The 27176-nt window shown below is 44.5% G+C and overlaps 1 protein-coding gene across 4 annotated transcripts in view; it reads left to right on the forward strand.

The window, feature by feature from the left end:
• Positions 1 to 27176, forward strand: part of FARP2 (FERM, ARH/RhoGEF and pleckstrin domain protein 2) — a 1344877-nt gene that overhangs the window by 473564 nt on the left and 844137 nt on the right. For all 4 annotated transcript variants that reach the window (XR_014970597.1, XM_085634160.1, XM_085634162.1 and 1 more), the window contains exon 7: positions 17243 to 17357. Coding sequence is in view for 3 of the 4 variants with exons in the window: in XM_085634160.1 (XP_085490286.1) it covers positions 17243 to 17357 (115 nt within the window). In the remaining variant the exon portion in view is untranslated. The remainder of the gene's footprint in view (positions 1 to 17242; positions 17358 to 27176) is intronic.

A 27176-nucleotide genomic window follows, 5' to 3' on the forward strand; every position in this document is an offset into this window, starting at 1 on the left:
GCTTTTTTAGACCCTAACACTGACAATGAACAGGTAGTAATATCATTTAACAAAATCTTAACAACTATAAAATCCAATTTTACATGTCCACCTATGAGAAACACTCCATCTATGAAAAGGTTGTTCGAGTCAAACTGTTTGAAAGCCTCTAGAGCCCTTTGTGCAGCTTTAAAGTCGAATCCTAGAAATAAAGATTTAATAAGGTCACTGCGAGCTGACTATAAGACAGCTAGATTGGTGAGGAAAAAGGAGTTACGGGATGAAGCTTGGGAAAAACTGGGAGAGGCATCCAGAAGTAAAGATAGTAAGGCATTCTGGCGGGTAGCAAATGCCCTTTTCCTACAGGAAGAGGTGGGCCCTATCTTGAAACCCACATACACGAATCCTCCTTGCTCTCTCTATTTCAGAGTATTTTTAACATAGAGAAGGACAGCGCTACAATCCATCTGGAAGATCCGACGATCATCCTCTGAGGGATGAAAGTCTCCATAGAGGAAATTGATATTGCACTCTCCCGATCGCCAGCCCTAAAGGCTACAGGGCCGTATAGGGTCTCTCTGGATATTTTTTTACACACAAGAATTTATGGATCCCGCTTTTGACACAAGTTTTTAATGCAGTTTCTAAAATGGGACCTCCAGTATCCTGGAAACAATTGGTGATCATTTTATATATGTAAGAAAGGAGACCCCATGAATCCAGCAAATTATCGCCCAATTTCTCTGCTGGATAGCACTGCCAAATTAATGGTCAGATTGCTCCTAAATAGGTTCGAGAAATGGGCATCCTTCAACAATATCTTAGCAGAGACTCAATACGGGTTCAGAAAAGGGAGGGAACTGATTGACCAAGAGCTTAATTTGGCATTACTCGCAGCAAAGTATGTCCATGGGAAGAAGGGCCAGCTCTCTATGGCTTTTCTGTATTTATCCGCAGCCTTCGACTGTGTGGACCATTTAAAATTATGGGTTCTTCTGGAGTCGATGGGCGTGGATAAATCAATAATTATTTTTATCAGGTAACTATACAGAGAGTTCAGGGCTGTAGTTAAATTTGGAAAGCAGGGGGAATGTACAGAGACATTGAAAAGGGGGTGCGACAGGGCTGCTTCCTCGCCCCCTCTCTGTTCTCCCTATACACCAACAAATGTAACTAATTCTTGACCGAACAGTGCTCGCATGTTCCATCCACAGGCGGCATAACGCTGCCAGCTTTATTCTATGCAGATGATGCTGTCTTGAGGGCCAGGACACCTATGGCCCTACAGCGCCTGATTAACTCCTAATCATCTTTTATTGCCAAATTGGGTATGTTGGCCAACAGATCGAAAACCTTTATATTAACAGCAGGAATGGGAAGGAAAAGGTCTATTTCATTTAAATTAGATGGGGGTTCTCTGGAACGCGTAGAGTCTTTTATGTATTTAGGCCTCCTTTTTTTACTCTAAACTTAACTGGTCCGCCATGGTTGCTAATAGAATAAATATGCTGCAAAAAAGCATAGTAGCCCTGTGGAAATTTGCCTCCAAATTAGGTAAAAAATCATTCAGGTAAATGGTAGAAATATACCAGGCAAAATCTGTCGCCATAGCTACCTACGGCGCAGAAATCTGAGGTACAACTAAAGTGGGCACTTTGCAGAAAGTGAAGGATACGTTTGTTAAAAAGCCGGTTTTAGTTAACCCAAGCTGCTCAAATATGATTGCCCACAATGAACTAGGCCTCCCTTTCATCACTGATATAGTTAAACTGGCCCTGCTGCTTTTATGGTTGCGCATATGGAAAAGGGAGTCGGTTGGGTTGAACCAAGCTATAATTAAAAATATTACTAACCTTGACCGAGCCAATAGTACTCCATGGCTTGCATACGTTGGGAAGTCTTTTACAGATTTGGGTTTGGCTTTCTTGTACACGTCACCTAGTGAGTGTATGTTCTTTCCTAAGAATACTTTAAAGGAGGCCTTTTTTACCATATGTAAGTCAGAAAGATGGCAATAGAATCAAAGCAAAAGCACGGTTTTACATTATCACACGATGCCTAGAGTAGGCACGGGTCACGATTCATATCTATCTTTTGTGACTAACAATATGCATCGATATTTATGAACAAGGATGAGGTTTACCTTTTTCCCCCTCATGGCAGGATACCCAGCATTTGAAAATTCACTAAGCACCCTAACACATTGTCCCTGTGACGGCCTGTCTACCCAATCGATGTCACACATTCTATTCTTTTGTGGCTTTTATAAGATGGAAAGGAAACAGTACATTCTCCCTCTGATTAAAAGAAAACTGACCCTACACTCTTATTCTTGAGCTCTTACAGTTATTTATTCCTTGGAAACACCCCGCATTTTTTTCATGATAGCAATTTTTTTTATATTCAGTCCTTTGGACTAGAAGATCTACAGATAGGGGAGTTGTTTTATGTGATCATTTTTCTCAACCGTCCTCAATTTTTAATACTTCTTTTAATCTGCTGCAAGATATCGAACATGCTAAAAAGAAACTGTTAAAGAAAATCGATATGCCTACGTGAGGGTGATTTAATTATAAATCGATTATTGTCAATATTCCTTTTATAACGTATAGCTGCTAGCTCCTGAAGTATGGATGCATTTTAATTATGTATTTTTTAAAAGAAAAATGTTTAAATTTAATTTTTACCTGTTCTGAATCCTCCCTTGATCAACTCGTACTGTGATAATTATTTGTACTTTTATGCATTTACTAAATGCGAATAAAGCTATTTGATTGATTTATTGATTGACTCGAAACAAACTTATTTTAGTTCCAAAATTGATAATTCCCATCCGTCCCAAAAGTGATTATTCTCATCCGTCTAAAAAGTTTTAATTCCCATCCAAAAGTCATTTACAATCAAAAGATTAAACATTCAAAAATCAAGTGCAGTTATGTTACAGGCAATAGGGTAATGTTATGTTATAGAGACGTAAAGCGCGCGATTAACAAGTAGGTGTCCTGGCGCTGTCCACTACACCCTGATTCCAAGAGGCAGAATTATTTACCGAACAACCAGGTCTTCAGTGCTTTTCTAAAATGCAGTTGGTTATCCATGCGTCTCAGATGGAGCGGCAATCCATTCCATAGCTTGGCTGCACCGTAAGAAAAGCTACGTCCTCCCCATCTAACTTTTTTTATAACAAGGACCGTGATCAAACTGGCATCCGTTGAACGAAGACGCCGGGCAGGGACATACCTTTTAAATTGTTTTATCAGGTAGTCAGAACCATCGCCATTTAAGGCCTTAAAGACCAGGCATAGAGTCCTTGAACTGGACTCTGCTTTTGATAGGATGCCAGTGAAGGTCTCGGATAGCCTTTGATATGGGTGAAAATTTCAGGATGCCGGTTAGGAGTCTGGCAGCTGCATTCTGCAATAGCTGCAATCTGTGCAGCAGATTTTCCTGAATGTTGAGGTACAGGCTATTACAATAGTCCAGTCTGGATGTTACAAGGGCCATTACCACAATTTTTCGACATTCGTGAGGGAGCAGAAACAAAATCTTTTTCAGCGTTCTTAGAATATAGCCTGTTTTAGAGGCTACCGCCCTAACCTGGAGTGTCATGGAAAGTTTGTCTTCTAACACCATCCCGAGATTTTTTACTTTATTGACTGGAATGGGGAGGGACCCCAGTTCCTGCGGCCACCATAATGGGGTCCAGAAGTTAGGGTTGTTCCCAAACAGCATGACCTCGGTCTTATTTGAGTTCAGCCTAAGGCAGTTGCTGGCCATCCAGTGGGCCACTTTTGACATACAGGTCTGAAAATTGTGGTCCAGCCCCATTTCACGGCCAGGTAGTAGAGACACCACGATTTGCGTGTCATCTGCGTAAGAAGTGACACTGAAACCGTGGCAACTGATAATGGGAGCAAGGGAGGACACATAAATATTGAAAAGTGTGGGACTCAATGAGGACCCTTGCGGGACCCCACAAGGAAGAGAGAAAGGTTGGGAAGAAAAGTTTCCTAAGGCTACTGTTTGGCTCCGTTCAGAAAGGAAGGAGTTTAACAAATCCCATGCTTTTCGCTGAATTCCACCTTTCCTTAACCGGTCCATCAACAAATCGTGATGGACCGCGTCGAACGCGGCCGATAGATCCAAAAGGATCAAAGCCGCTCTGCCTCCCTGATCCACCGCCGACCTGATCTGTTCTGTGGCCGTGATCAGAGCGGGTTCGGTACTATGTCCCTCCCGAAATCCATGCTGGGAGGCATCCAGCAATAAAGTGTTCCTCACAAAGGCAGTGAGTTGTAGGTTCATTGCCTTTTCCACGAATTTAGCTGGAAGAGGGAGACGGGAGATAGGCCGGAAGTTGTTTGGATCAGAAGGATCCAGGCTGGGTTTTTTCAAAAGAGGGAGAATGGAGGCCTCCTTCCAAATTTTAGGGAATATCCCTCCTTCAAACATACCGTTAAAAATAGAAGTAAGGTAGGTGGCTACAGGCACCGGAGCCAATTTAATGATTTTCAATGGACAAGGGTCCAATGGGGACCCGGAATTGGCTTTGGCCAGTAAATCCAAGGTGTCCTGCAGAGTGAGTGGCCTAAACGCCTCCAGGATAACCAATGGCGAGGCCAACTCTTTGGCCTCCGGTTCGGACTCCTGCTCCATCCTAATTGAGTCACTGAGACTGGAAAAAATGTTATTAACTTTGGTTAGAAAAAATGATGCAATTTTTCACAGAGCTCTGTACTAGATGGACCAGAGGCAGATTTGACTGCGGATAAATTAGTAATGGTGGAAAAAAACTCTTTTGTTGAGTTTTTGGCCGCTGATATCTGAGCGGCATAATACTTCTGTTTTGCATCACGTATCATGCGTCTATATGTGGCCATGCTTGCCAGATATAAAAATGTTTCCTTATCCGTGTAGTCCTTCCTCCAATTACGTTCCAGTCTCTTACATGTACATTTTTGCTGTTTTAATTCCCTCGAATACCAGGGGGCTGAGGGCACCATTCTTTTAAAAACGGCTTGTTTGGGTGGTGCAAGAACTGCACAGGCCTGCGTAAGCCATTTCGTGTATGACGAGGCCGCCTCCTCCATGTTACTGGCAATGGGTGTGAAAGAGGTAGTTAGTGCCCTTGCTAAAGTCTCCGCTTCCACCCTGTTCCAAGCTCTGACATCTTTCCGCTCTGTTTGGTACCGCCCATTGGCAATGTGAGGTGTGGGTATGAGGTTAAACCGAACTCCCTCATGGTCTGACCAAGCCAGAGGTAGCAGAGCTGAAAAAGAAAGTTCTGGCATGTTAGAGAAAAACCCATCAAGGGTGTGACCAGCCAGATGTGAAGGGCCCGTTACGTGTTGTGACAGCTCTGCTGTTTCCATAAGATTTAGGAGGCGTGCCGTGTCCGGGTCATCCGTCTGCTCGAGATAAAAATTAAAATCCCCTAGAAGGGTATGTGAGTTCCCCAGCAGGGCATCCTCTAAAAGGGTTCCTACTGTGGGAAAAAAAGAGGATTTAGTGCCAGGGGGTCGGTAAATGAGGATGCCTTTAAAAGAAAAATGGCTTGTTAACCTCAGATTAAATGCGAGTGCCTCGCAAGCAGGCAAGGTCAGCGCTTTAAAGGTTCCCTGAAACGAGCTATGATATAGGATGGCCAGGCCGCCGCCCCTCTTGTTAGGTCTGTTGAGAACCTCACAATTAAAGACCGGGGGGGTAGCTTTAACTAAGTCTGGACCGGATGCCTCGTCCGTCCAGGTTTCTGTAATAAAAGCGATTTTGATGTCTAAATCCATCAGTAGATGAGCACATTCAGAGCTATGTTTCACCAGCGATCTGGCGTTTATGAGAATACAGCCAAAGTTCTCCTTCGTCCCACTACCTGAGAGTCCATCCTCTGTCATGGCTCTGATGGGCTCTGAGCATACTGGTGGAAATGGCATTTGACAATTTGGGCAGGAGCCTGGGGACAGGTAGTGGCCAGTCTCAACCGGCCGGCGAATACAGTTACCATTCCTTCCCCTTGAGTTTAGCTCCAACAAGGTTGCTCTAGAGTAATGAATTCGTTTATACATACCTGAGTGCAAATGGGCATGGAGTTGTGCGCTGAGCGCGACCTGGGCGCGGACGGGCGCAGACGGGCTTGCCTTGGGCACGCCAGTGGTGCGCCAGCTGCGCGCATCCGCTGCGCGGTGTCGCCAGTGCCCCTAAAGTAGGCGTCAATCAAAGACTAGACCGCCAACCAGATCTTGACATCCAAGATGGCCGGCGCTACCCAAAGAAGCCCGTTCCACAGGAGATGCCTGTTCGGGTCTGGGTAGCGTCTGGAAAGGTAAAAGACGCGACTATATTCTGATTGCTTTTTAAATAAAAACAGACTTAAAAAGAAATGTGCAAAAAGTGCTAAAGAGCGGATGTGCAAATAAGCTGTAGCTGGTTAAAATACGTCAGTAAAATAGGTAAACAGTCACCTCAATCGGTAAATTGCAGTGGTTGCTGCCAGTATCGAGTGTAACGCGCTTTCCCTACTCCCTGCTCAAGCCTCAGGAGTGTGTGGACGCTGCGCGGTCGCGCCAGTGCCCCTAAAGTAGGCGTCAATCAAAGACTAGATCGCCAACCAGATCTTGACATCCAAGATGGCCGGCGCTACCCAAAGAAGCCCGTTCCACAGGAGATGCCTGTTCGGGTCAGGGTAGCGTCTGGAAAGGTAAGAGATGCGACTATATTCTGATTGCATTTTAAATAAAAACAGACTTTAAAACAAATGTGCAAAAAGTGCTAAAGAGCGGATGTGCAAATAAGCTGTAGCTGGTTAAAATACTTCAGTAAAATAGGTAAACAGTCACCTCAATCGGTAAATTGCAGTGGTTGCTGCCAGTATCGAGTGTAACGCGCTTTCCCTACTCCCGGCTCAAGCCTCAGGAGTGTGTGGACGCTGCGCGGTCGCGCCATTGCCCCTAATGATTTCCATGGTGCAGCAGGTACAGTGGCACCAGGCCCAAAAGTTGTCAGAACTCCTCTAAACACAAAATATTTCTATTACATCAATTAAACACCAACTATTGCAATATATACAACTAATGAGGCAGTCACAAGTGCAGTTATGTTACAGGCAATAAGGTTATGATTTGAATGGTGCAGCAGGTACAGTGGCACCGGGCCCAAAAGTTGTCAGAACTTCTCTAAACACATAATATTGCTATTACATCAATCAATTAAACACCAAATATTGCAATAGATACAACTAAGCAGGCATTCACAAGTGCAGTTATGTTACAGGCAATAGGGTCCTGAGTTGAATGGTGCAGCAGGAGCAGTGGCACCGGGGGCAAAAGTTGTCGTAACCACTCTAAACTCCAAATCTTGCTATATTTTACTACTATACAAGCAGTCACAAATCTAGTTATCTTGCAGGCACTAGGAGCATGATTTGAATGGTGCAGCAGGTACAGTAGCACCAGGCCCTAAGTTGTCAGAACTCCTCAAACACATACTATTGCTATTACATCAATTAATTTTCAAAATTGTGCTATTACTTACCAGCACTATACCACTAGTAGCAGCACAATATATTGCCTTTTTGTACATAAACAAGTCGGTACACTTTGACAGACTTTCTGTTGCTTATATTGTACAACTACTCAGCAAACTACAGCTTACAACAAAAAAAGCTAAATATGCGAAACCTAATGCATTTGCCAATGCTTGTTTAAATTGGCATTAAAACATGGTCATGGATAGCGCCATGGGGCAAAGGGGGAATTTGGGGTGGAATGAAAGTGGGGAAGATATCCACATGCTTTGTGCCCCTCCCCCTTTTTGGAACAAGGCTCATACACAAAAGAATTAAAATGACAGCCGCCCCTAAAGCTCTCTCCACTTTTCTATCCCCTTTCTTTCCCCCCCCCCCTCTGCAGCTATATGAGTGAATGAAATCACATGAACAAGCACTATGACAAACAAATGATATGTGGAAAATAAACAAAAAAAAAGTACCAGGTATTAGACAGTTTCCAAAGAAGTCAACTTTGTATTTATAAATGGATTGGAGTTCCTGTTATGCACTTTTTGATATGCACTTTTTGGACACGGCATAGCCCTGTAAATCTATAAGGACCCTTCTGTTTTCCAAAGACAGATCGTTTTTCCTTGCATCCGAACAAAAACAAAATGTGGGAAAATCCAGTGTTAATTAGTATGTAAAATAGGGTAAAGTAATCAATTGAAATTAAGAGGCAAAATGTTTTTGTTTGACTGATCAGCTTAGGAAGCATGCTGGGCTTTTTGCTAACTGAAAGGCCACACGTTCGATCTATGAAGTTCGATTAGATTAAGGTGTATTTTAGAGCACATTTTTTGTTAAATGATAGTTGGTGTGTCTGTTTTGCTGGCCCATAGCTGAACCAATTGGAATCACTGAAACCCGGGCCCGGCAGCCGATAGGTAATGTGGAAGGGCTAGCCTGAAAGGTCTGTGGAGCCTGTATGCTGAAGCGCTTTCGGCGCCTTGTGGGACCTGGTTCCTGTCTTGTGCTCCACCTAACTCCTCGAGCAAGGTATGCACTCACAGTCCTTAAATCTGAGGGGGCGGGGGAGCTCGATATTAAGCATCTGCTCAATGGAGTGCACTTTGCGGGGTTGGTGAGAGTACTAGGCTAGGAAGGGAAAGAACACCAGGGAACCGCCAGACGTGTGCTGACGCCTCTGCTGCCCATGTCAGTCAAACCTCCCTCCCATCTCCTGTGTGCCTAGCCTCACACTTGTGTGAAATGGCGGCACGATTAACCTTGTGCACTGGGCTGCCCTCGGCGACGCAAAACGCACATCTTGAGCCTGAATGTTTAGTACAAGAGTGGAGTAGGGCAACATGGGGCAAACTAAGAAAAAATGAAAATTCAGTTGACGTATCTCGTCTACATAAACCTGATACTAGAATCAACACTTGCAACAAAACAGATATGAAGGCTTCTCAGAGTGTCTAGCCGGCTTTCTGAGTCGAAGAGTGGTTCTGGGGAGGTACCCCTCCTTTACACCTGTTTCAGCCATGGCAGTGGTGATGAAGAAGACTTATGGCAACCATCTCCTTTCCAAGCCGCACCAGATCTGCCAGCAGACGCTACCCCAGGGCTCCAGCTCTTACAGTTGAACTCCTGACGGAGTATCCTAGCTCATAGAAGTCCAGTCTTCTTTCTGCCACTCTGTTCTTCCCCTGTCCTACATCACGGAGGGTGGACTTCACTCAGAACTGTTCAGTTTTGAATAACACCATCTTACATGAACATAGCGTTGCTACCCCTAGCCCTTTGAGAATGTGTGGACCCTGAAATTACAACAATAAACTGCATGCAACATAATAAATGACAGGGACACTTTCTGTGGATAAACTCTGCTGCAAGTTTGAGAACCTGCCCTGGGAGGTGACCCCTTATGAGTCCTCCTGGCCCACTCCTCTTCTGACACTTTGAGGCCATAAACTGACCATTGGGCTTGTCTACCCTTGCAGCAGGGGAGCAACACTCAGATGCTGTCCCCTCTATGGCCAGCTGCATTCTTCAGGAGTTGAAGGGTGCCCCGAATGAGGTCCAGAGACATGAGTTCCAGAGCCTAAGTTGTAACACTTTCTCCATCACACACTGGGCCAGACATTAGATTCAGCTGCAGATCGTTTGCGGGAAAATGGAGCTGCTCCGGACCGGTTTCCCATGAGAAGATACCCATCGCTGTATTCGGTACACGTCGCCCACTTGATGATATGTTTTACATGCCAACTTTTACTTTGCTTATGCATGGAATCTTTAGCACTCAAAAACTGACAGATTTTAGTAACCAGTCCATGGTGTGCATAAGCTTTGATTTTCTTTCCCACAACGATTTTGTGATCTTTGTTTTAACAAGGGTGACACACGTATTAGTTGATACAAGGGTTTATTAAGGTTACAGGAACAACCCCCGAAGACTCTTCCCCTGGCAGCCACCGACCCAGCTCTGTGGCCAAGCTTCTAGAACACTAGAAGACTAAGACCATCACTAGGTTACACAATACATGTTGCCAGGATACAACACCTCTCCATTTCTAATAATAAAACAAAATGAACAGAACGAAAACAATATCCAATCATGCAAAATAAAACAACAACATACAGTAATCAATAGAAGAAATAAGCTTGCATGTAAAAATAAAATTTGAACAACAATTCATTAAATACATTGTCAGAATGCAAAAGCTACAATGTAAATGTGCACAAATCAATCACACACATAATCATTAAGCCATACAGGTTTCCTCCTAACTCGGGGTTCCAAGTCATCCACAACAGACTTACCACTACTACCAGCCACTCCTTTTCTTAAATTATCACTCAATTTCTTTATCCACACATCCCTTTCAAGTGTGTTGCACAAAGTGGCCCTGCGTATATTCAATTTTTTTTCATCAGACAACCACACATTGTTGCCTACTGCCCTGGTTACACACTTAGGCACCGACCACTTTGACATCTTCTGGGTATCCAAACTGTTAGTCCTGACCCAATCACCAATCGCAGCTACTCTCCTACTCTTTTTTTATTTTGTCGTTGTGTCTGCTTACATATTTAACTTGATGTTTTTGAATTTTGTCCATCAAATTCTTCTTGTTCACTTTATAAGTGTGACCCTCGAGCATCCATGCAGGAGACACTTTGGTTCCTGGCAGCCTGCCCTTCAAAAGCATAAACGGAGTCTCCAAAGTGACAGAATGCGGAGTTGTGTGGTAACTCCAAAGCATTTCTTTTACAGCCTCCTTGCAATCACTACCACTATGGCATTCAACTGCAGGCACTTCTTCAAAACTCGGTTGAACCTCTCAACAAGGCCATTCTCCCTAGGGTTGTAAGCTGCAGTAGTATGGTGCACTACACCCATCTTAGACAAATACATTTTACAGTCTTCCGCCATAAACTGGGGGCCATTGTCAGTCACCAAAGTGTTGGGACACCCTTCCCTGCAAAAATTATTATCACAAAACTCAACATTGGCTCTTTGACTTCCCCAGAAAACGCTACTTCGGGCCACTTAGAGTAATAATCTATCATGACGATAGTAAACTTGTTGGATATGCCTTTAGCAGAAAAAGTACCGCAAATATCCATGGCTACTCTCTCCCATTTTCTGCTGGGAAACTCAGTAGGAGCAATGGTAGATTCCTCAGTGTGATGAGACTTGTCACTGCACATACAATCAATGCATCCATGTACACATCCCTCAACCTGTTTGTCCATTCCAGGCCACCAAAAGGTCACTCTCGCTCTCCTCTTCATTCCTGACATTCTATTATGCCCGTCAAGTAATAGCCTAAGTAACCTGGGTCGCAAACCTTCAGGTACGACCAACCGGTCACCCCCGCGCAACACCCCATCCTCAACGGAAAGCTCTGACCACACAGTCCAGAATTAGCCGAATTTCTTTTTCAAAATCATATTAGACTGAGAGGGACAAGGTAATTCATTCAATAAATCCATCATAATGGTGTCTTCGCTTACTGCTGAATTCCATTCATCCACAGATATGGCTCCTTTGCACGCCTCCGATACATTGGCCACTACACATTCATCATTAGTTTCATCTTCATCATCCACACATTGTAATGGCAACCGTGACAAACAGTCAGCATTAATGGTGCGGATGCCTGGCACATAATTCAGAGTAAAGTCAAATCCTTGCACCCTATACAACCACTTAGCGATCCTGGGAGTAGCTTTTCCAGCCCCCTTAGTGGTGAACAAATCTATGAGAGGTCTATGATCTGATCTGACCTCAAAATGAGTACCCCAGACATAGGTTTTAAAGTGGTCAACACCCCACCAACACACTAGGGTTTCCTTCTCTATCAAGGAGTAAGTAGGTTCAGAACCCTTCAATGTGCGAGAAGCAAATGCTACCACGTGTTCATGATCCAGATGTTTTTGCATTAAAACTGCCCTTACTCCCTATGCACTAGCATCTACTACTATGATGGTTTGATCACATGGATTGAAGGGTTTCAGTGCAACTGCTTTCACAATTAGCTTTCTGAATTCCTCAAAAGCTATTTGACACTCATCAGACCAAACAAATGTGTTTCCTTTCGTCATTAAAACTCTTAAACTGTGCACCTTGTCAGCAAAATGTTGGACAAATTTGGAATAGAATTCCGCCAGTCCCAGAAAAGATCGCAATTGCTCCTTGTCTCGGGGAGATGGTGCATTCAATCAGTCAATCATTCAGGGGTTTATATAGCACGCTACGCACCCGTGAGGATCTTAAGGTACGGGGGGTGGGGAGAATGGCTCCAGATCATTCAAAGAGCCGGGTCTTGAGGTCCTTCCTGAACGTGTGCAGGATCGGGGAGCATCTGATGTTCACAGGGAGCTTGTTCCAGGTCTTGGCTGCGATGTAGGAGAAAGCTCTCCCGCCGGTTCTGTTTCTGCGGATGTGGGGGACCTCTGCCAGGGCAAGAGGTCGGTGGAGTGGAGGATCCTCCTGGGTATGTGGAAGGATACTCTCTCGTTGAGGTATTTGGGTCCGATGTTGTTGAGGGATTTGTAGGCGTGGGTGAGGAGTTTGAAGATGACCCTCTTCTCGACGGGGAGCCAGTGGAGGCCTCGTAGGTGTTGGGTCATGTGCTCGTTACGCGGTATCCCGAGGACGAGTCTGGCTGCGGCGTTCTGGATGGTTTGGAGTTTCTGTAGTAGAGCTCTGTTGCATTAGCAATGGCATCTAACAATTTCTTTTCAGGTTTTACACCTGCTTTAGACAATGTATGGTCTAGGTAGTCTGTCTGTTCCACACCAAATTTGCATTTGTGTACTACCACAGTTAGACCAGCATGCTACAATCTACACAAGGTTTCACCTAAGAACATATTGTGCTCATCCCGGTTTGAACCCTACACCAGCACATTATCTTGAAACACCAAGACATTAAACATACCCTTCAAGATCTTACACATCACCCTTTGGAAAACAGCAGAGGCGGATGCTAAGCCGAAAGACATTTGTATAAAACAGAAAGCACCTTCAGGAGTTATTAGAGAAGTAAGCTGTTTTGATGCAGGGTGTAACCGGATTTGATGGTATTCACTTGACAGATCAATGAAAGAAAAATATTTGGCATAAGTAACAGATACCATTTTATTAATATGTGGCAGTGGGTAATGGTCGACTAAAATATTACGATTAAGATCTCTTAAGTCAATGCACATGCGCCAATTTCCATCCGATTTGCGCGCCAAACAATGGGGCTAAGCCATTCCAATGACTCAATCGGTTCATGACTTGCGCATCACAAAGTCTTTGCAACTCCTTCCTCATTGCTCGCTAAGTGCAAATGGAACATTCCTAGCTTTATGTACGCATGGAACATTATTGGGTTTTAAAACAATGCGGTGTTCAAATTTAGTCAAATAACCTTACTGAACAATCTAGGATATTTGACACACCATCTGGTTTTCTCAGCATCTTCAGTCACCAGCACTTGTTGGGGATGATTAGGGTCTAACACAATGCCTAGCATTTTTTGTTCACACCACCCCAACAAAGATCTGCCCTTCTCCACCACATATACCTTGCACATTACATCTTTATTGTTATGCGATAATTTACATTTAAAGAATCCTAATAGTGGAAATTTAACTCCACAATAGCCGACAGGTTGAACTTCAGGTTGATCTAACTTGCACTTGCCAACTTTCTCCCACATGTCTTTATCAATAATAGTATAAGGAGAACATGATTCAGCCCAAATCTTAATGCCATTAATATCTAATGTACATTTTGGTTGATTATAACCTTCGTGAACTTCATTAATGGTATCTACTCCCACAACCAATATTTCAACATCTTCAGATGAGCCTTCATCACTGTGTTCCGTTATGGCATGAACTGAAGTTTTCCAATTGTTTGACGAACCAGCTTTACACATACGTGCAAAGTGACCCACTTTTTCGCATTTATAACACTTCTCCTTGAATTCTACGCAACTGTCAAAATCAGCAGTATTCCTTGTGCTGTCACATCTAAAACAAATACGATTGTGCTTTGAATAATTTTAAATACTCTTGTAATTTTTCTTAACACTATTTTTTCCCACCACACAAACCTTGGCAGTCTCATTCTTCGCACCTTTGTCTGAAATTTGGTCAGATTTTAACTCTTTAATATACCTGGAAGTGTTTTCTATGCGCCTAGCTATCTGTATGGTTTTTTGTAACGATGGATCTTTCAATTCTAACAGCCCTTCTTAGATTTGAATGCTGCTTGTTCTATTGATAAACTGGTCCCTAATTACTTCTGCCCGTAAATCTTTAAACTTACATGTTGAGGCAAATGTTCTGAGAACCGAAATGAATTGTTCAACAAATTCCCTGGATTGTAAAATGTGTGTCTTTTAACAACTGTAATGACCTTCTTACCAAAGTTTTCCTCCAAAGCTTTTACTACCGCCATATATTCATCTGAACTATCCTCATGTGTATCTTCAACTGTATCACCTTCCCCACCTTTGTGATTGATAGGGACCCTGGAATGAATGGGTAAAGTTTTATGGACTTTCCTGCCCTCAATTCCTAGATTGTTTTAACAAGGCAACCTTGCGGAAATCTACGAAATCTTCTCCACCTATTACTTCGAGGTAAGTCTCAAAAGACTCCTTCCAATCTTCCCAAGGCATAATGGGATCACCTGGATTTTGTTAGAATTAGGTGGATCCATCTTTAGGTGAAGAAGAAAAAAATCCACCAACATTGCTACTGCCTAAATGAAACAGCTCACTGGTGCCTTGACACGAATAGTAGTTTTGTAGAGTAAGAATAACACACTGTACAGTATATAATGGTTTAAAATAACTTGTTAAAATAAATGAAGTTGTCACCGTAGTCAAATGCTGCACGTGATCATCACACAGTATATTAAGGTTATTAAAACAATAAATTACAATAATCAATGTTGTCACCGTTGTCACTTTGTCACCGTTGTCACCATATCACCACACAGTATATGAGGGTTGTTAAAACACTAAATTAAAATAACCAAAGTTGTCACCGTTGTCACCAGTTACCACTGTTATCCTGGATTAGGTTTCTTATCACAGAACAAGTTAAAATTGCAAACCTTGTTTATGGGCGAACTACCGCATCGTAAGATCTTGAGAATATATCAAACCCTGGTTATTCACTGCTCTTCCAAGCTCCAAAAACTCCGGGAGATTTGGGAGGGAGATCTAGGCCCCTTAGAGGAGGCGGATTGGGTGGAGACTCTGGCTGCCCAGCGAGGAGCGGCCATAGTGGTGTGCCTGCGCCTGGTCCAATTTAAGTTCCTGCATAGGATTTATTATACACGTATGTGTCTGTGTAGGGCGGGGTTGATTGCCTCCCCTGTGTGTCTTCTATGTGAGCGAGAAGAGGGTACGTTGCTACATACGGTTTGGCAGTGTCTCTCTTTAGATCGTTTCTGGAGGGGGGTTTTCAATTGCCTCTCAGAGGTGCTGGGCTGGGATCTTCCCCACTCGCCGAAGCTAACGCTCTTACATGTTATGGAGGGGATAGGCGGCAATGTCTACAAACATCACTTGTTGCTGTTGGGTCTTTCATTAGCCAAAATAGACATAGCAAGGGTGTGGAAGGCACCTGGGCCCCCCTCACTATCTGCCTGGAAGAATGGCCCGGACTTCTGCATGGGCCTAGAGAAACCCATTTTCATTGCCAGGGGTGCCCCCTCAAACACTTTAAAATATGGAAAAGGTGGGCAGAGTATAGGGGATTGCTCCTGGATCCGGTCCCATCAGAGAGGGACCTGCGTATGTAGGATGGGGTTCATAGGGGAGGTTTCAGAGAGAGGAATGGACGATGGAACCCTGATGGGTATTTCCTATTCTAACATTGGAACGGCTCCGACTGGAGTTGGTGTATGGTGCGATCGGGGGGAGGGTTGGGAGGGAGGGGTAGTTGCATTTTGTTGGTATTGCCCTTAATCTTTTCTTGATACTATTTTGTAAAATGTCAGTCAATGATAATTGCTTTTGATTCTGCGGTTGTCCCTGGGGTACAGGGCCCTGCAATATATGTGCCACTTGACAATAAAAATTTGTTTAAAAAAAAAAAGAAAATTGCAAACCTTGCTGTGCCCAACCTTGCCATGCTCCCCACCACAAACAGTGCCTTGTACGCTGAGGTGCGCTGTTCAGAAATACTTCTATCGTAGCCGCACTGGAAATCCTTTTGCATTCCAAGATTAGCGTGTACACGTCATCAATGTGCATGCGACATAGATGCGCGACAACACAGAGACGCTGCACGAGACAATGTACAGATGCTCTGCTCCCTGCTGTTCTGAGGACTGCACACACGCTGCTGCCATGTCTTCAGGGAACAATGGATCCACGCTCTAGCCAGCCGTGCTCCAGCCACCTTTCAAGAATATACACAGCCGCTGTGCAGGAGCCATTGGTGCAGGCAAATTTGTGTGCAAACAAATAATAAGAAGTCTCACCGCTGCCTTTACTTGATGCCGCCAGTGCTCTCCACTAATTGCTGCATGGTATAACACAACGGCAGTCACTCACTCCGACGTTACTTCATACCACCAGTATTTTCCACACTATACGCGTTCGCATACAGTTCTGCCAGCGCAATCTCTGCTCCACTAATCAACAGGCAATGTTGTTTTGATTTCTTCGCAATACTGCTCAGCCGGCTGGTCATAACACGCATGTCGTGTTAAATTCTCCGTAATGCACTAACACATCTGTAGAAACACCTTGCTTGGAGAATCTCCGGAACGTAGCACACACTGGTCAGACCAAAACTTGATGTGGGCTTAACAAATCCGGCACAAAGAGGGAATTCTGTTTTTTTAGTTCCAACCACACCTTCCTTCACAGCTTTCAGCATCCCATCCTCGTCGCCATTTTTAAGAAGTGCAACACATGTACGAGTTGATAGAAGGGTTTATTAAGATTACAGGAACAACACCTGAAGACTCTTTCCCTGGCAGCAACTGACCCAGCTCTGTGGCCAAGCTTCTAGAATACTAGAAGACTAAGACCATCACTAGGTTACACAATACATGTTGCCAGGATAAAACTCTTTAAGCACTTGGTGGCTCTTTAGTTACCCCCCCCCCCAAAAAAAACGTACCATATGAATATAGTATTGTTCAGTTCTGTAACGTGCAAGTTTTAAAAGCTACGTTTGGTTGCTCATTTCACAGTTGTTCTTTCTGACTGACTTAAGTAATTAACTTCCTTTATCTTCCTTGTCATAGCTGAGATTGGTGATTATGACGAGCTGGGAGACCGAGAACACCTTAGAAAAAACCACTACCTACCTCATCAGGAGACTGTGCTAGAGAAAATCATGGAGTTTCACCAAAAAGATATGTGAGTTTTAAGAGGGATTTGTGTGTGTGCAGCATGCAGCCTATGAGTATTAAAAACATTGAAAATAATGTAGGGATTATCAAGGGAGCTATAGATGACTTGGAAAAAGTTGCTTTAGCACAAATTCCAATAAGTTATGCCATGTTGTTTGCTATTTGTATAGCATGCACCTGCCAGTGATGTCACATTTTAGCCGTTTACATCAGTTGCTTCAAGCTGGTGCCTGCATTTGTGGTTAGAAAGGTGTGTAGGTAAAGGTGACCTGTGTAAAGAGGTTACCCTCTGGGTGTGGTTTTGAGGACCTTGGATGTGTTCTACCTAAGTTAGACCTGCAACTGTCAGTGTTTTATTTTATGTTGCTATAATCTGCTTGGATTTCCTACCAACCATGGCGGAAGACTCATGCATTCTTCCTTGCAGTGTTGATGAGTGGGTGGAATCGATGACTGTTTCTTTTACGAGGTCAGTACTAAGATACTTCGGCCATATCTAGGTATATCCAGGTAGAAGATTCTGAGGCGGCAGAGAAGCATGTAAGTCTCCTTTCCCCAACAGGTCCACTAGGATCTGGGTTTTATTGGCAGCTGAGTTTACTCTGGCATCCGATACTTCTGTTAAAACCATCCAGATGTGAGGTGCCAAGGTGCTCAAAAATGGCGCGATCTTGGTATAACGCTATCTGGTCCACTTTCTTGTAAGATGTCAAGGATACTCTAACTGCTCAACCCTTGACTACATATAACTGAGGAGTAAAATACCCCCAAACTAGTCCACCCCGGTGTGGCAATTCCAATGTGATGAAAATTACTGAATTATTCTTGATTACTCCCATCTGCCTTTTATACAGGGATATAACAATCCCCAGCTATGTCAACTCAGATTGTTGGTGTTAAAACTACTGAGGACGATGCGTGCATCAGATGTTGCTGCTAGGTTAATGTGTGATTAGGATACTCCCACCAGGGCCCCCCAAATAACAAGAACCCAAAATGCAACATCCTGGTCCACCCAATCAGATTTATTTTCAGAGTCCTATTATCTCAACAAGTGAGAGTACCTTGCGTGATACAGTAGCCTCACAGTAGTAATGCAGAAACAAAAAGCAGGTGTGTTTTTTTCAAGGTGAATTATACAATGGAAAATGTGCAAATAACCCTGGAATGCAAATAATACATACAAATAAACTCACTGGAGATGTGTAATGATGTGGTTAGCAATGTAAAGCACTGTGGGTGGTGCAGTATTGTGTGGTGTAGTATAAGGTGTGGAGTAGTGCGATTTGTGGGATATGGTTTGGTGATGGATGGTGCAGAGAGCTTTGGTCGGGTGCTTATCGTGTGACTGCGTGTATAATGGACTGAGTGGTGTGGTCTGTTGGGGGTTGTGCTCTATTTTGGATAGTTAAATTTCATTTTGGCCTCTTGGAAATCTTCCTGCTGTTGGTGTAAAGTGTTTGGTTTTGAATGAAGACGGTACTGTTGATTAGACAAGGTCAGGAGGGGGATGTAGTCCTAGCATGTGGGTTGGGCATACGTTGTGTATGGCAAATGTTGTATTTTAGGTGTGCATTACTCTTGTCTAGCAGTGTGATGAGCATGAGATGTGATGAGGGCAAAGTTACCAAAAAGGTGTGGTTGTATTAGTGAGCCTGGTGGCTGGTGTTCTCCAAGTGGAAAATTAAGCTGTATGCTGTGATGTTATCATATATTGTGTCAGCATGTGGATAGGCTTTGGTACTACCTATTGTGATGTATGCACTAATGTCTTGGTACTCTATAATATGTTAGTGTGTGTCACCTACTGAGTCAGCCCCATACGTCCATCAGCCCGTTCCTCCTCACCTGGCCCGGAAGTCAGGCAGATGGGAGGAGTCACGCTAAGACGCATGACCCGGAACAAAACGGAGGTATTGACCAATGCCAGTTGCGGGAAGAGAGAGAAGACGGGAGCGAGAGACGCGAGAAGACGGAACGCCGAACAGAGGGAGAGAACAAGGACACCGTCCACAGAGGAGCAGCGATATAGCTTGAGCCCGGTTCACTCACAAAGGAACAGAGAAACTGCGGAGACACAATTTTAGGTATTCCTTGCTGTAAACATGGAAGCTTCATCAATTGGTCAATGGCCCTACACAGCTCAAAGGTCACACCCTAGACCTCATTTTGACCTCGCAACCATGGGCAAGCCTATTGGACATCAGCCCCTGCGCCTGGTCAGACCACTCGCTAGTTAGCTGTTGGGTCCCGACAGGAAACCCACTGCCATAACCTCCCCCAGAGTGGAGGAAACAGATGCTAGAATAAAATCGAGCCAGTGAAACTAGTGCACACTCTAACTAGGCTCTCAACCCCAAAACTCAAACATAAACAAGGAAACCCCGACCAAGAGTACAAAGCACTCTCGAACACTCTGTGTAAAGCCTTAGATCAAGTAGCACCAGAGCGAAGGGACAAAATCATAGCCAAGGGAAAGGGAGCCCCCTGGTTTAATGAGAATCTGAGAGAAAAGAAGCAAAGCCTCCGCCTAGCGGAGAGACAGTGGCGAAAAAACTATGACACGGCTAAACTAGCAATATATAAAACCCCACTTACCTCCTATAAAAAAGCCATCCTAAACGGGAAAGCCGAATATTATGAGGCAAGAATCACAGAGGCGGCAAATAAACAAAAAGAAACGTTCCGAATACTAAAAGAACTTCGCCACAAAACTGAACCTAAATCGGCAGCTGCGAGCATAGACTGCAACGCATTCCAGTCCTTCTTCTTTCAAAAAATTAAGGACATCATCTCAGAGATTGACAACACCCCTATCATTCAGAGCCCTCCAGTGCAGCATCAGGCCCTCTCCCAGCCCCGAAAGCAGCTCACCAACTTCCCTTACCTGGTCTCAGCCACCCTAACCTCACTAATGAACCGCACCAAATCAGGCTCACCTGCAGACCCCTGCCCCCCCAAGGATCTTTCGAATGGCCCTCCCAGGGATGGAAAGTCAGATTCTCAAGGTATTAAACCACTCCCTGGAGACGGGCTATCTACCATCCATTTTGAAAGAGGCCAGAGTAACCCCCCTGCTAAAAAAAAACCAGGAGCTGATGACTACCATTTTTAGCAAAGGTCATAGAACAACACGTTCTGAAAACACTCTCGACCTTCTTGGAGGACAACCAGCTACTCCGAGCACAACAGGTGGGTTTCCGAGCCCACCACAGCACGGAGTTGGTGATGCTGTCTGTACTCGACGACCTCAGAACCATGGCCGACAACAAAATTCTGAGTGCCCTGATTTTATTAGACCTATCAGCGGCATTCGACCCGTTTCTCGAACTTGGGCATAGGTGGAGGAGCACACAAATGGCTAGAATCGTTCCTGTCAGGTAGGTCACAGAGGACGCAGCTGGGAGAGCAGGTATCGGATAGGGGCTTTCTCAACTAAGGAGTTCCCCAGGGCTCTGCACTATCCCCGCTCCTCTTTAATATATACCTACAGCCCCTGGTAGCAGCCCTAGCCCGCATGGACTGCCATATCTTCAACTACGTGGATGACACTCAACTCATTCTCAAGATTGACAACTCTACCTACTCCCAGGAGCTGGCGCAAAACATCCTAAAATTTATAGTGAATTGGATGACCTCAAAGTCACTAAAGATCAACCCAGATAAAACTGAAATCCTGGTGATCCCAACAAAAAACAACCCTTGGAACGATCTCTTCTGGCCCCAAGACCTAGGCAACACCCCCACACCTGCACCAGTCGTGAAAAGCTTGGGCATTAAAATAGACTCCCAACTATCCATGGCCAACCAAGTCACCACAGTGGTCGGAACCTGTATAAGGCTCTTGAGATAGCTACGGAAGCTTGTCCCTATCCTCTCAACAACATCTCTTCAGGTAATTGTATCAACCAAAATTGTCTCCCGACTGGACTACAGGAATGCCCTCTACATCGGCCTCCCTCAAAACCTTAACCATAAACTACAAGTGGTGTTGAACGACGCAGCCAGGATGATATTCAGGCTCCCCAGAAGTGCTGACGCCACCCCTCTCCTATGTAAGCTACACTGGCTCCCCATTAAACAAAGAGCGACATTTAAAGGCCTCTGTATTGCCCATAAAGCAGTCTATGGAAATGCCCCTATATATATTAAAGACCGCCTCAAGAACTACGTTCCAGGCCGTACACAGATCCTCACAGGCCCGCCGCCTGTCTATCCCACGTTGCAAAACTGTATCCAAAGGGGGCAGAGCTTTCTCTGTTCTCCTTCCACACCTTTGGAATCAGCTGCCGGACTACCTTCGTATGGAACCGGCACTTCTCCCTTTGAGGAAGCAACTCAAGACTGTCCTCCTTAAGTAGGCCTTGAATACTGTTTAACTATCCTTTCCCTCCGCTACCATTGACGCGACAGCCTACGGGCCTGGCTTTTCCCTCTCTAGAAGCGTTTTGAGACCTGTTGGTGATTTAGCGCTATACAAAAATAAACTAACATAACATAACGGAGGTTCCTCACCGCCGCTGGACAAACAACTCCAGCCACTTCCCTGGAGGGGCGTGGTTTCGTCAGCTGCGTGCCCGTTTGCTAGGGAAATCACAAACCTAGTAAAAGATGGGCAAGAAGGAAAAGGGGGTGGGAAAGGAGGTACAACCCAGAAAGGAAAGAACTGAAAAGGCAACCCTATACAGAAAAGAAAGAAGGGGAAGAGCAAGGAGAGGCTATACACTTCTTCTAGTTTATTGTCCCAAAACTCCCTAACATGCACTTCCCCTGCACAACAGCATAAATGTAGCACAAACTTCACGATACTAACCTAATTTTTTTTAATCACATAAGCGGACACTTACCTGCTTTTCTGTTTGTACCGAGGGTGCTGGCGGATAGGAACTCCAACAGACCAAAGGACCTAAAAAGAAAGAAGAAGATGCTGTGAAATGCGACTCTAAGCTCCCATTTTGTTAAAAAGAATTTATATACAATTAATAACAATAAAGTCTATAATTGAACTCTCTACTAATCTTTAGTACTCCTTCAGTGGTAAAACCGTGACTCGATTACAATGTGTTGTGAAGTGTTGTGGGGAGGGGACTTGAAGTACTAGGAGGAAGATTACTCTGAACCTAGTCAGTGTAAGTGTCATATTTACTGTGCCAGTTGTGTTCCTCTAGTGTGTGGATGTTTTGGCATGGTTTGTGAAAGTTGGGTCTTGCGCAGAAAGGGCAAGGAAAATGTCATAGGTCAGTAAGAGCAGAGAGAAGGAAAAATAGAAGGTGGAAAATGAGGGGAAGATAAGGGAACAGAGGAGTGGGGGGAGTTAAAAAATAAGGGTGAAATGGAATGTCAGCAAGAGTCTCTAACTCTTTCAAGTAGAAGAAGTGTTACCTATGTGGTGGTGCTAGAAGCTACGTCATAACCACATCACATGCAAAGAAGTAGTGATCCTTCCTTATTTGCTGCACCTAGCTCATCTTACACTGAAAGTCTCTTTAGTTAAGGTCCATCCAGCAGTAATGCCAGCATACAGATAGGGACCTCTGTAAGATCCCAGTAATTAAACATTTTCGAGAATGTTTTAATATTTTTTCTTCCTGTAGGGACACCTTCTCCTTCAGAGTTCAACATGGTTCTCTCTAAATTAACGGGATACCTATTTGAACCCATTCACAAGGCTTCGTTTCAGTACGTGTCATGGTTTTTTGGTAGCTATTTCATCAATGGGCAGTTTTAGCCAGATACATCTCTATTGGCTGTGGGGCCCTATACTATAGTCTATTCTAGTAGGGAAGTCATGAGAACCCAACCTTTCTTTCTTCCTCATGTGAATCTATATTGTGTCCGCATATGGATGGGCTTTGGCACTATCTATTGTGATGTATGGACAGATGCACTCCAACAGGAGAAGCAAAACTGTAGAAGGCTAGAGGGAAAAAGGAGATCACATTACTGTGCACACAAGAAAGAAATATATAAATAATCTATGACCAAGTATACATTTCTACCAATGAAGGAAAAAATGGCCTACTGTGTGCAGCAGATTGAATCAGCTAAAAATTCCTCTAAGGAATTTTTCCAGGTGAGACTAAACTCACCGAACTTCCTGGCAACAAATGAGCAAGCCGTAGTCAACATTTTTGCAACTCGCTTGCCCACTGTTTTTGGAGCAGGGTCGACAAAATGTATCTGAAGTTCGCCACCACGTAAATCTAACCTCTAGGGAGGATACCTACATAAATCTTGCCACTGATGACAAAATAAATACTCAGGATGACCTTGAACAAACAACTCTTCTTGAATTCTCCCCTGTCACACCTGACCAAGTGATCAAGCTTATTCACTCTACCTAATCAGGGTCTCCATCAGACCCATGTCCACCTTCGGTGATAAAACTGATTCCAGGGCCCATAGCTCCTAACTTAACCATCCTCTTTAACTCTGTTTGTGGATGGATATTTCCCATCACTTTGCAAAAAGGTCTCAATTCTTCCTCTCCCAAAAAAACCCTTGCCTAAACCCTGAAGATTATATAATTGTCATCACAATTTCCCGCCTACCACTTCCTGCAAAAATTGCAGAGAAAGTGATGAATCAACAACTGATGCAATTCATCCAGGATAACCATCTTCTGGACCCAACTCAGTTTGGGTTCAGACCTGGACACAGCACAGAGACTGCTCTGATCAAGGCGACTGAGGAAATAAGAGCGGCACTGGATAGGAGTCCTTATTCTCCTCGACCTGTTGGCTGCCTTTGATACGGTCGAGCATGCTGTTTTGACCGACCGTCTTGAGGCTTTAGGAATTAATAAGAAGACTCTTGACCTTCTGAGCTCGTTCCTAGAAGGAAGAGAGCAAACTGTCGCCCTGGACTCCTACACCTCTAAACCTTTTTCTCTTCCATATGGGTCCCACAAGGGTCCTCGCTTAGCCCTATGTTCAACCTTTACATAACAAAGCTAGGATCGCTCATACAAACCTTTGGAGTCTCCCTTACCTCCTATGCTGACGACACGCAAAGTGTATTGTCCTCATTCAATAATGTAAACATCATCGGTGGTAAGTACCATAATTTGCATATGTGTAATCAGTGTCTGGATGAGCAATGATTGTCTAAAGCTAAACTCAGGAAAAGACTGAGCTGATTGTTTTTGGGAATAATCTCCAGTTTTGGGCCCCATCCTGTTGGACACTGGAGAGGGACCACTCCCAATTCCAGTAAAAAGGCAAGAACTTAGGAGTCGTGATTGACGACAGGCTGAGTTTTGGTAATTAAACCAATTTGGTGGTCTCATCCTTATTTAACACCTTGAGGATGATTAAGAATGGTAAATAGCCCTTACAACAAATCTGTCACACCGCATGCAATTACAATGCAGTCGTTACAACGACCGCGTTGTAACAGCGCATACCATTACCCCGCAAGTCGTAACAACCAATTGCAGAGGGGGAGAAGGTGTTGGATTTAAAATCCAACACCTTCCCTACTGTCCGCACAGACTGGTGTTGGAATAGTATATTATACTACTCCAACATCCAGCGCCCCCCTCCGCAAGTTGTTGTTACCACTTGCAGGGTAATGGTATGCGTTGTTACAACGCGGTTGTTGTAACAACTGCGTTGTAATTGCATGCGGAATAAGGAGGCATACTCCTTAAGAACCTTCTCCCATTCATCCCGCTCCCTGAAACTATTATGTGTAATTTGGCATCCCCAATTGACAATGACTTTACCCTCCTTATAAGTTCCTAGAAAATGGTACCAGTGGTACCCAGGGCATGGATGGAAAAGGAGTCCCCAGGGCTTGCAGCACTGTTTGTGCCACCCCGAGTGACCCAAGTAAACTTCTGGCAGCAGGCCTGCCATTGCAGACTGCTGGGACAGTGTAAACTGCTCTAGTTTGACTTTTCCCTCACCATATGTGGTACAGTTAATGCATTGCATTTAATATATGTCAGTCACTCTTAAGGAGGACTCCTGTGCTCAGGAGGCAGGGGGCCTTATATTAAAGGTATGAGCATGTAAGTGCAAACTTATATGTCCCTATAGTGGCCTTTACCATTAAAGGGCACTATAAGTGATAGACGGTCCATAGGATAACATGAGCTAGCGCCCTGGCAAACTCGTGGTTGTTAGCTCCATTATAGTTCTGCCTAAATATTTCATGTTTGGTATTCAACAACGTGCCTTCTCACCTCTGACATGAATCTCCTGTTGAGGGCAATGTGGCATGTAGCCAGGTGGCTACCTTAGAGGTCACCCTCTGGTTGCCCCAGCTTCCCTCTGCTTTGGCTGCTGCCAAAACAGGATTCTGAACTCCTGCAGGCAGTGTGATCCCTCCCAGGAGTCGGGAACAAAGCCTGAGCAGGATGGAGGTCACACTTCCTCTAGTGAAGTGGCACATCAAGTCAGTGAGCTTCAAAGGCTAAACCGCCTCTGATTTGCATCACGTCTGACACCCAAAGGAGGGAACAGCCCTCCCCCTGCCCAAGGCACATTTGCACCCGGGCAGGTGGGAAATTAGGTATGCAGGAGGTGTACACTGCTAAAAAGGCTAGCCACACCTCTAGGGTGGGCTGCTTGGTCTGTACAGCTAAGGAAGACTTCTGTCATTGTTTTAAATGATAGAAATAGTGGGTTCTGGGTAGAAAAAAGTGACCCACAGCTTGTATGTGGTCACCTCATGGGCAGATTAGCCGCTGGGGCAAGTAGCCCATTGGCCACTTGCACCTACACCCCTAACACCCCTAAATCTAGGATTTAAGGGCTACCCCTGACACCAGAACCTCCGTTCCAAACAACCTGCATCGAAGAGGACAAAGAGACCAGTTTCTGCAACAACAGGACTTGCACAAAACAAAAGAGGGATACTCTGCACCTGTAGCGACCCTCCTGGAACTGTCTGTTCGAGACTCATCCTAGGCTAACTCTCTGTTCCCCAAGACAGAGGGGCCCCTGTGAGAGCCTGAAGCAGCTTCAGACTCCCTTGGACTAGTGGCACTAGTCCCCTGCAAACTACAGGTAAAACAATGCTCTGGATCCAAAAAATCACTGTCCAGCGGCCGTTTGGGGAATCGCCCAGATCCAGATGGTTTAGTGCACTGTGGAACTGTAGTCCTGCTTTCCATGAAGTTACATATTACAGGAAACAATGGTCCCTGACAACAAAAGGAATAAGTGAAGCAATAAATATAGCCAAAATTGGTTCTATATTTCAGCCAGTGTCCAGCCGGACAAAGGCACCTTTAATAAGTTGAGATGATTAACAATGAATCAAAAAAATGTAAGTATGATCTCAGTGGGATACAAGCCTGTATCCTGGGACTTACATATCATAAGAACAAATTGTGAAAAGACGTTCAGGCAATTTGTAGGATGTTTCAATCAGAAAATTATATAGAATAGCGAAACATCTGATACATTTACTGCCACCTTCACATTACGTTATGTACAAAGAATACAATGTGAAGTTACAGGCAGCTACCGTGTTCCCTGAGACCACTGGATGTCAAAGTACCTTTTCCCAAGGATTACCGTTGCCAAGGCCCCTGCACTCTGCTGCACCTAGAGGGAACTCCATCCGACCTTCGACCAACGTCGGCAACCACCCCATGTTTGCATCTTGTTCCCCACAACTCTGTGTATGCCATAGAAGCAGCTCTTCTGCCGCTTCCACTCAACACCAGGGACAGCCAGCACAACTCTGCACTGGGCTCCACAGGTCAGGTAAAATTGAACTAGGACCCACATTACCTTTACTCTGCAAGGGTTCCACGCAACTCAGCCTGCAAGCGAGTGATTGTCACCAGTGTTTTTCCCCATTTACGGCAATG

This window comes from Triturus cristatus, chromosome 11 (assembly GCF_964204655.1).
Source record: "Triturus cristatus chromosome 11, aTriCri1.1, whole genome shotgun sequence".
Taxonomy (NCBI): Eukaryota; Metazoa; Chordata; class Amphibia; order Caudata; family Salamandridae; genus Triturus; species Triturus cristatus.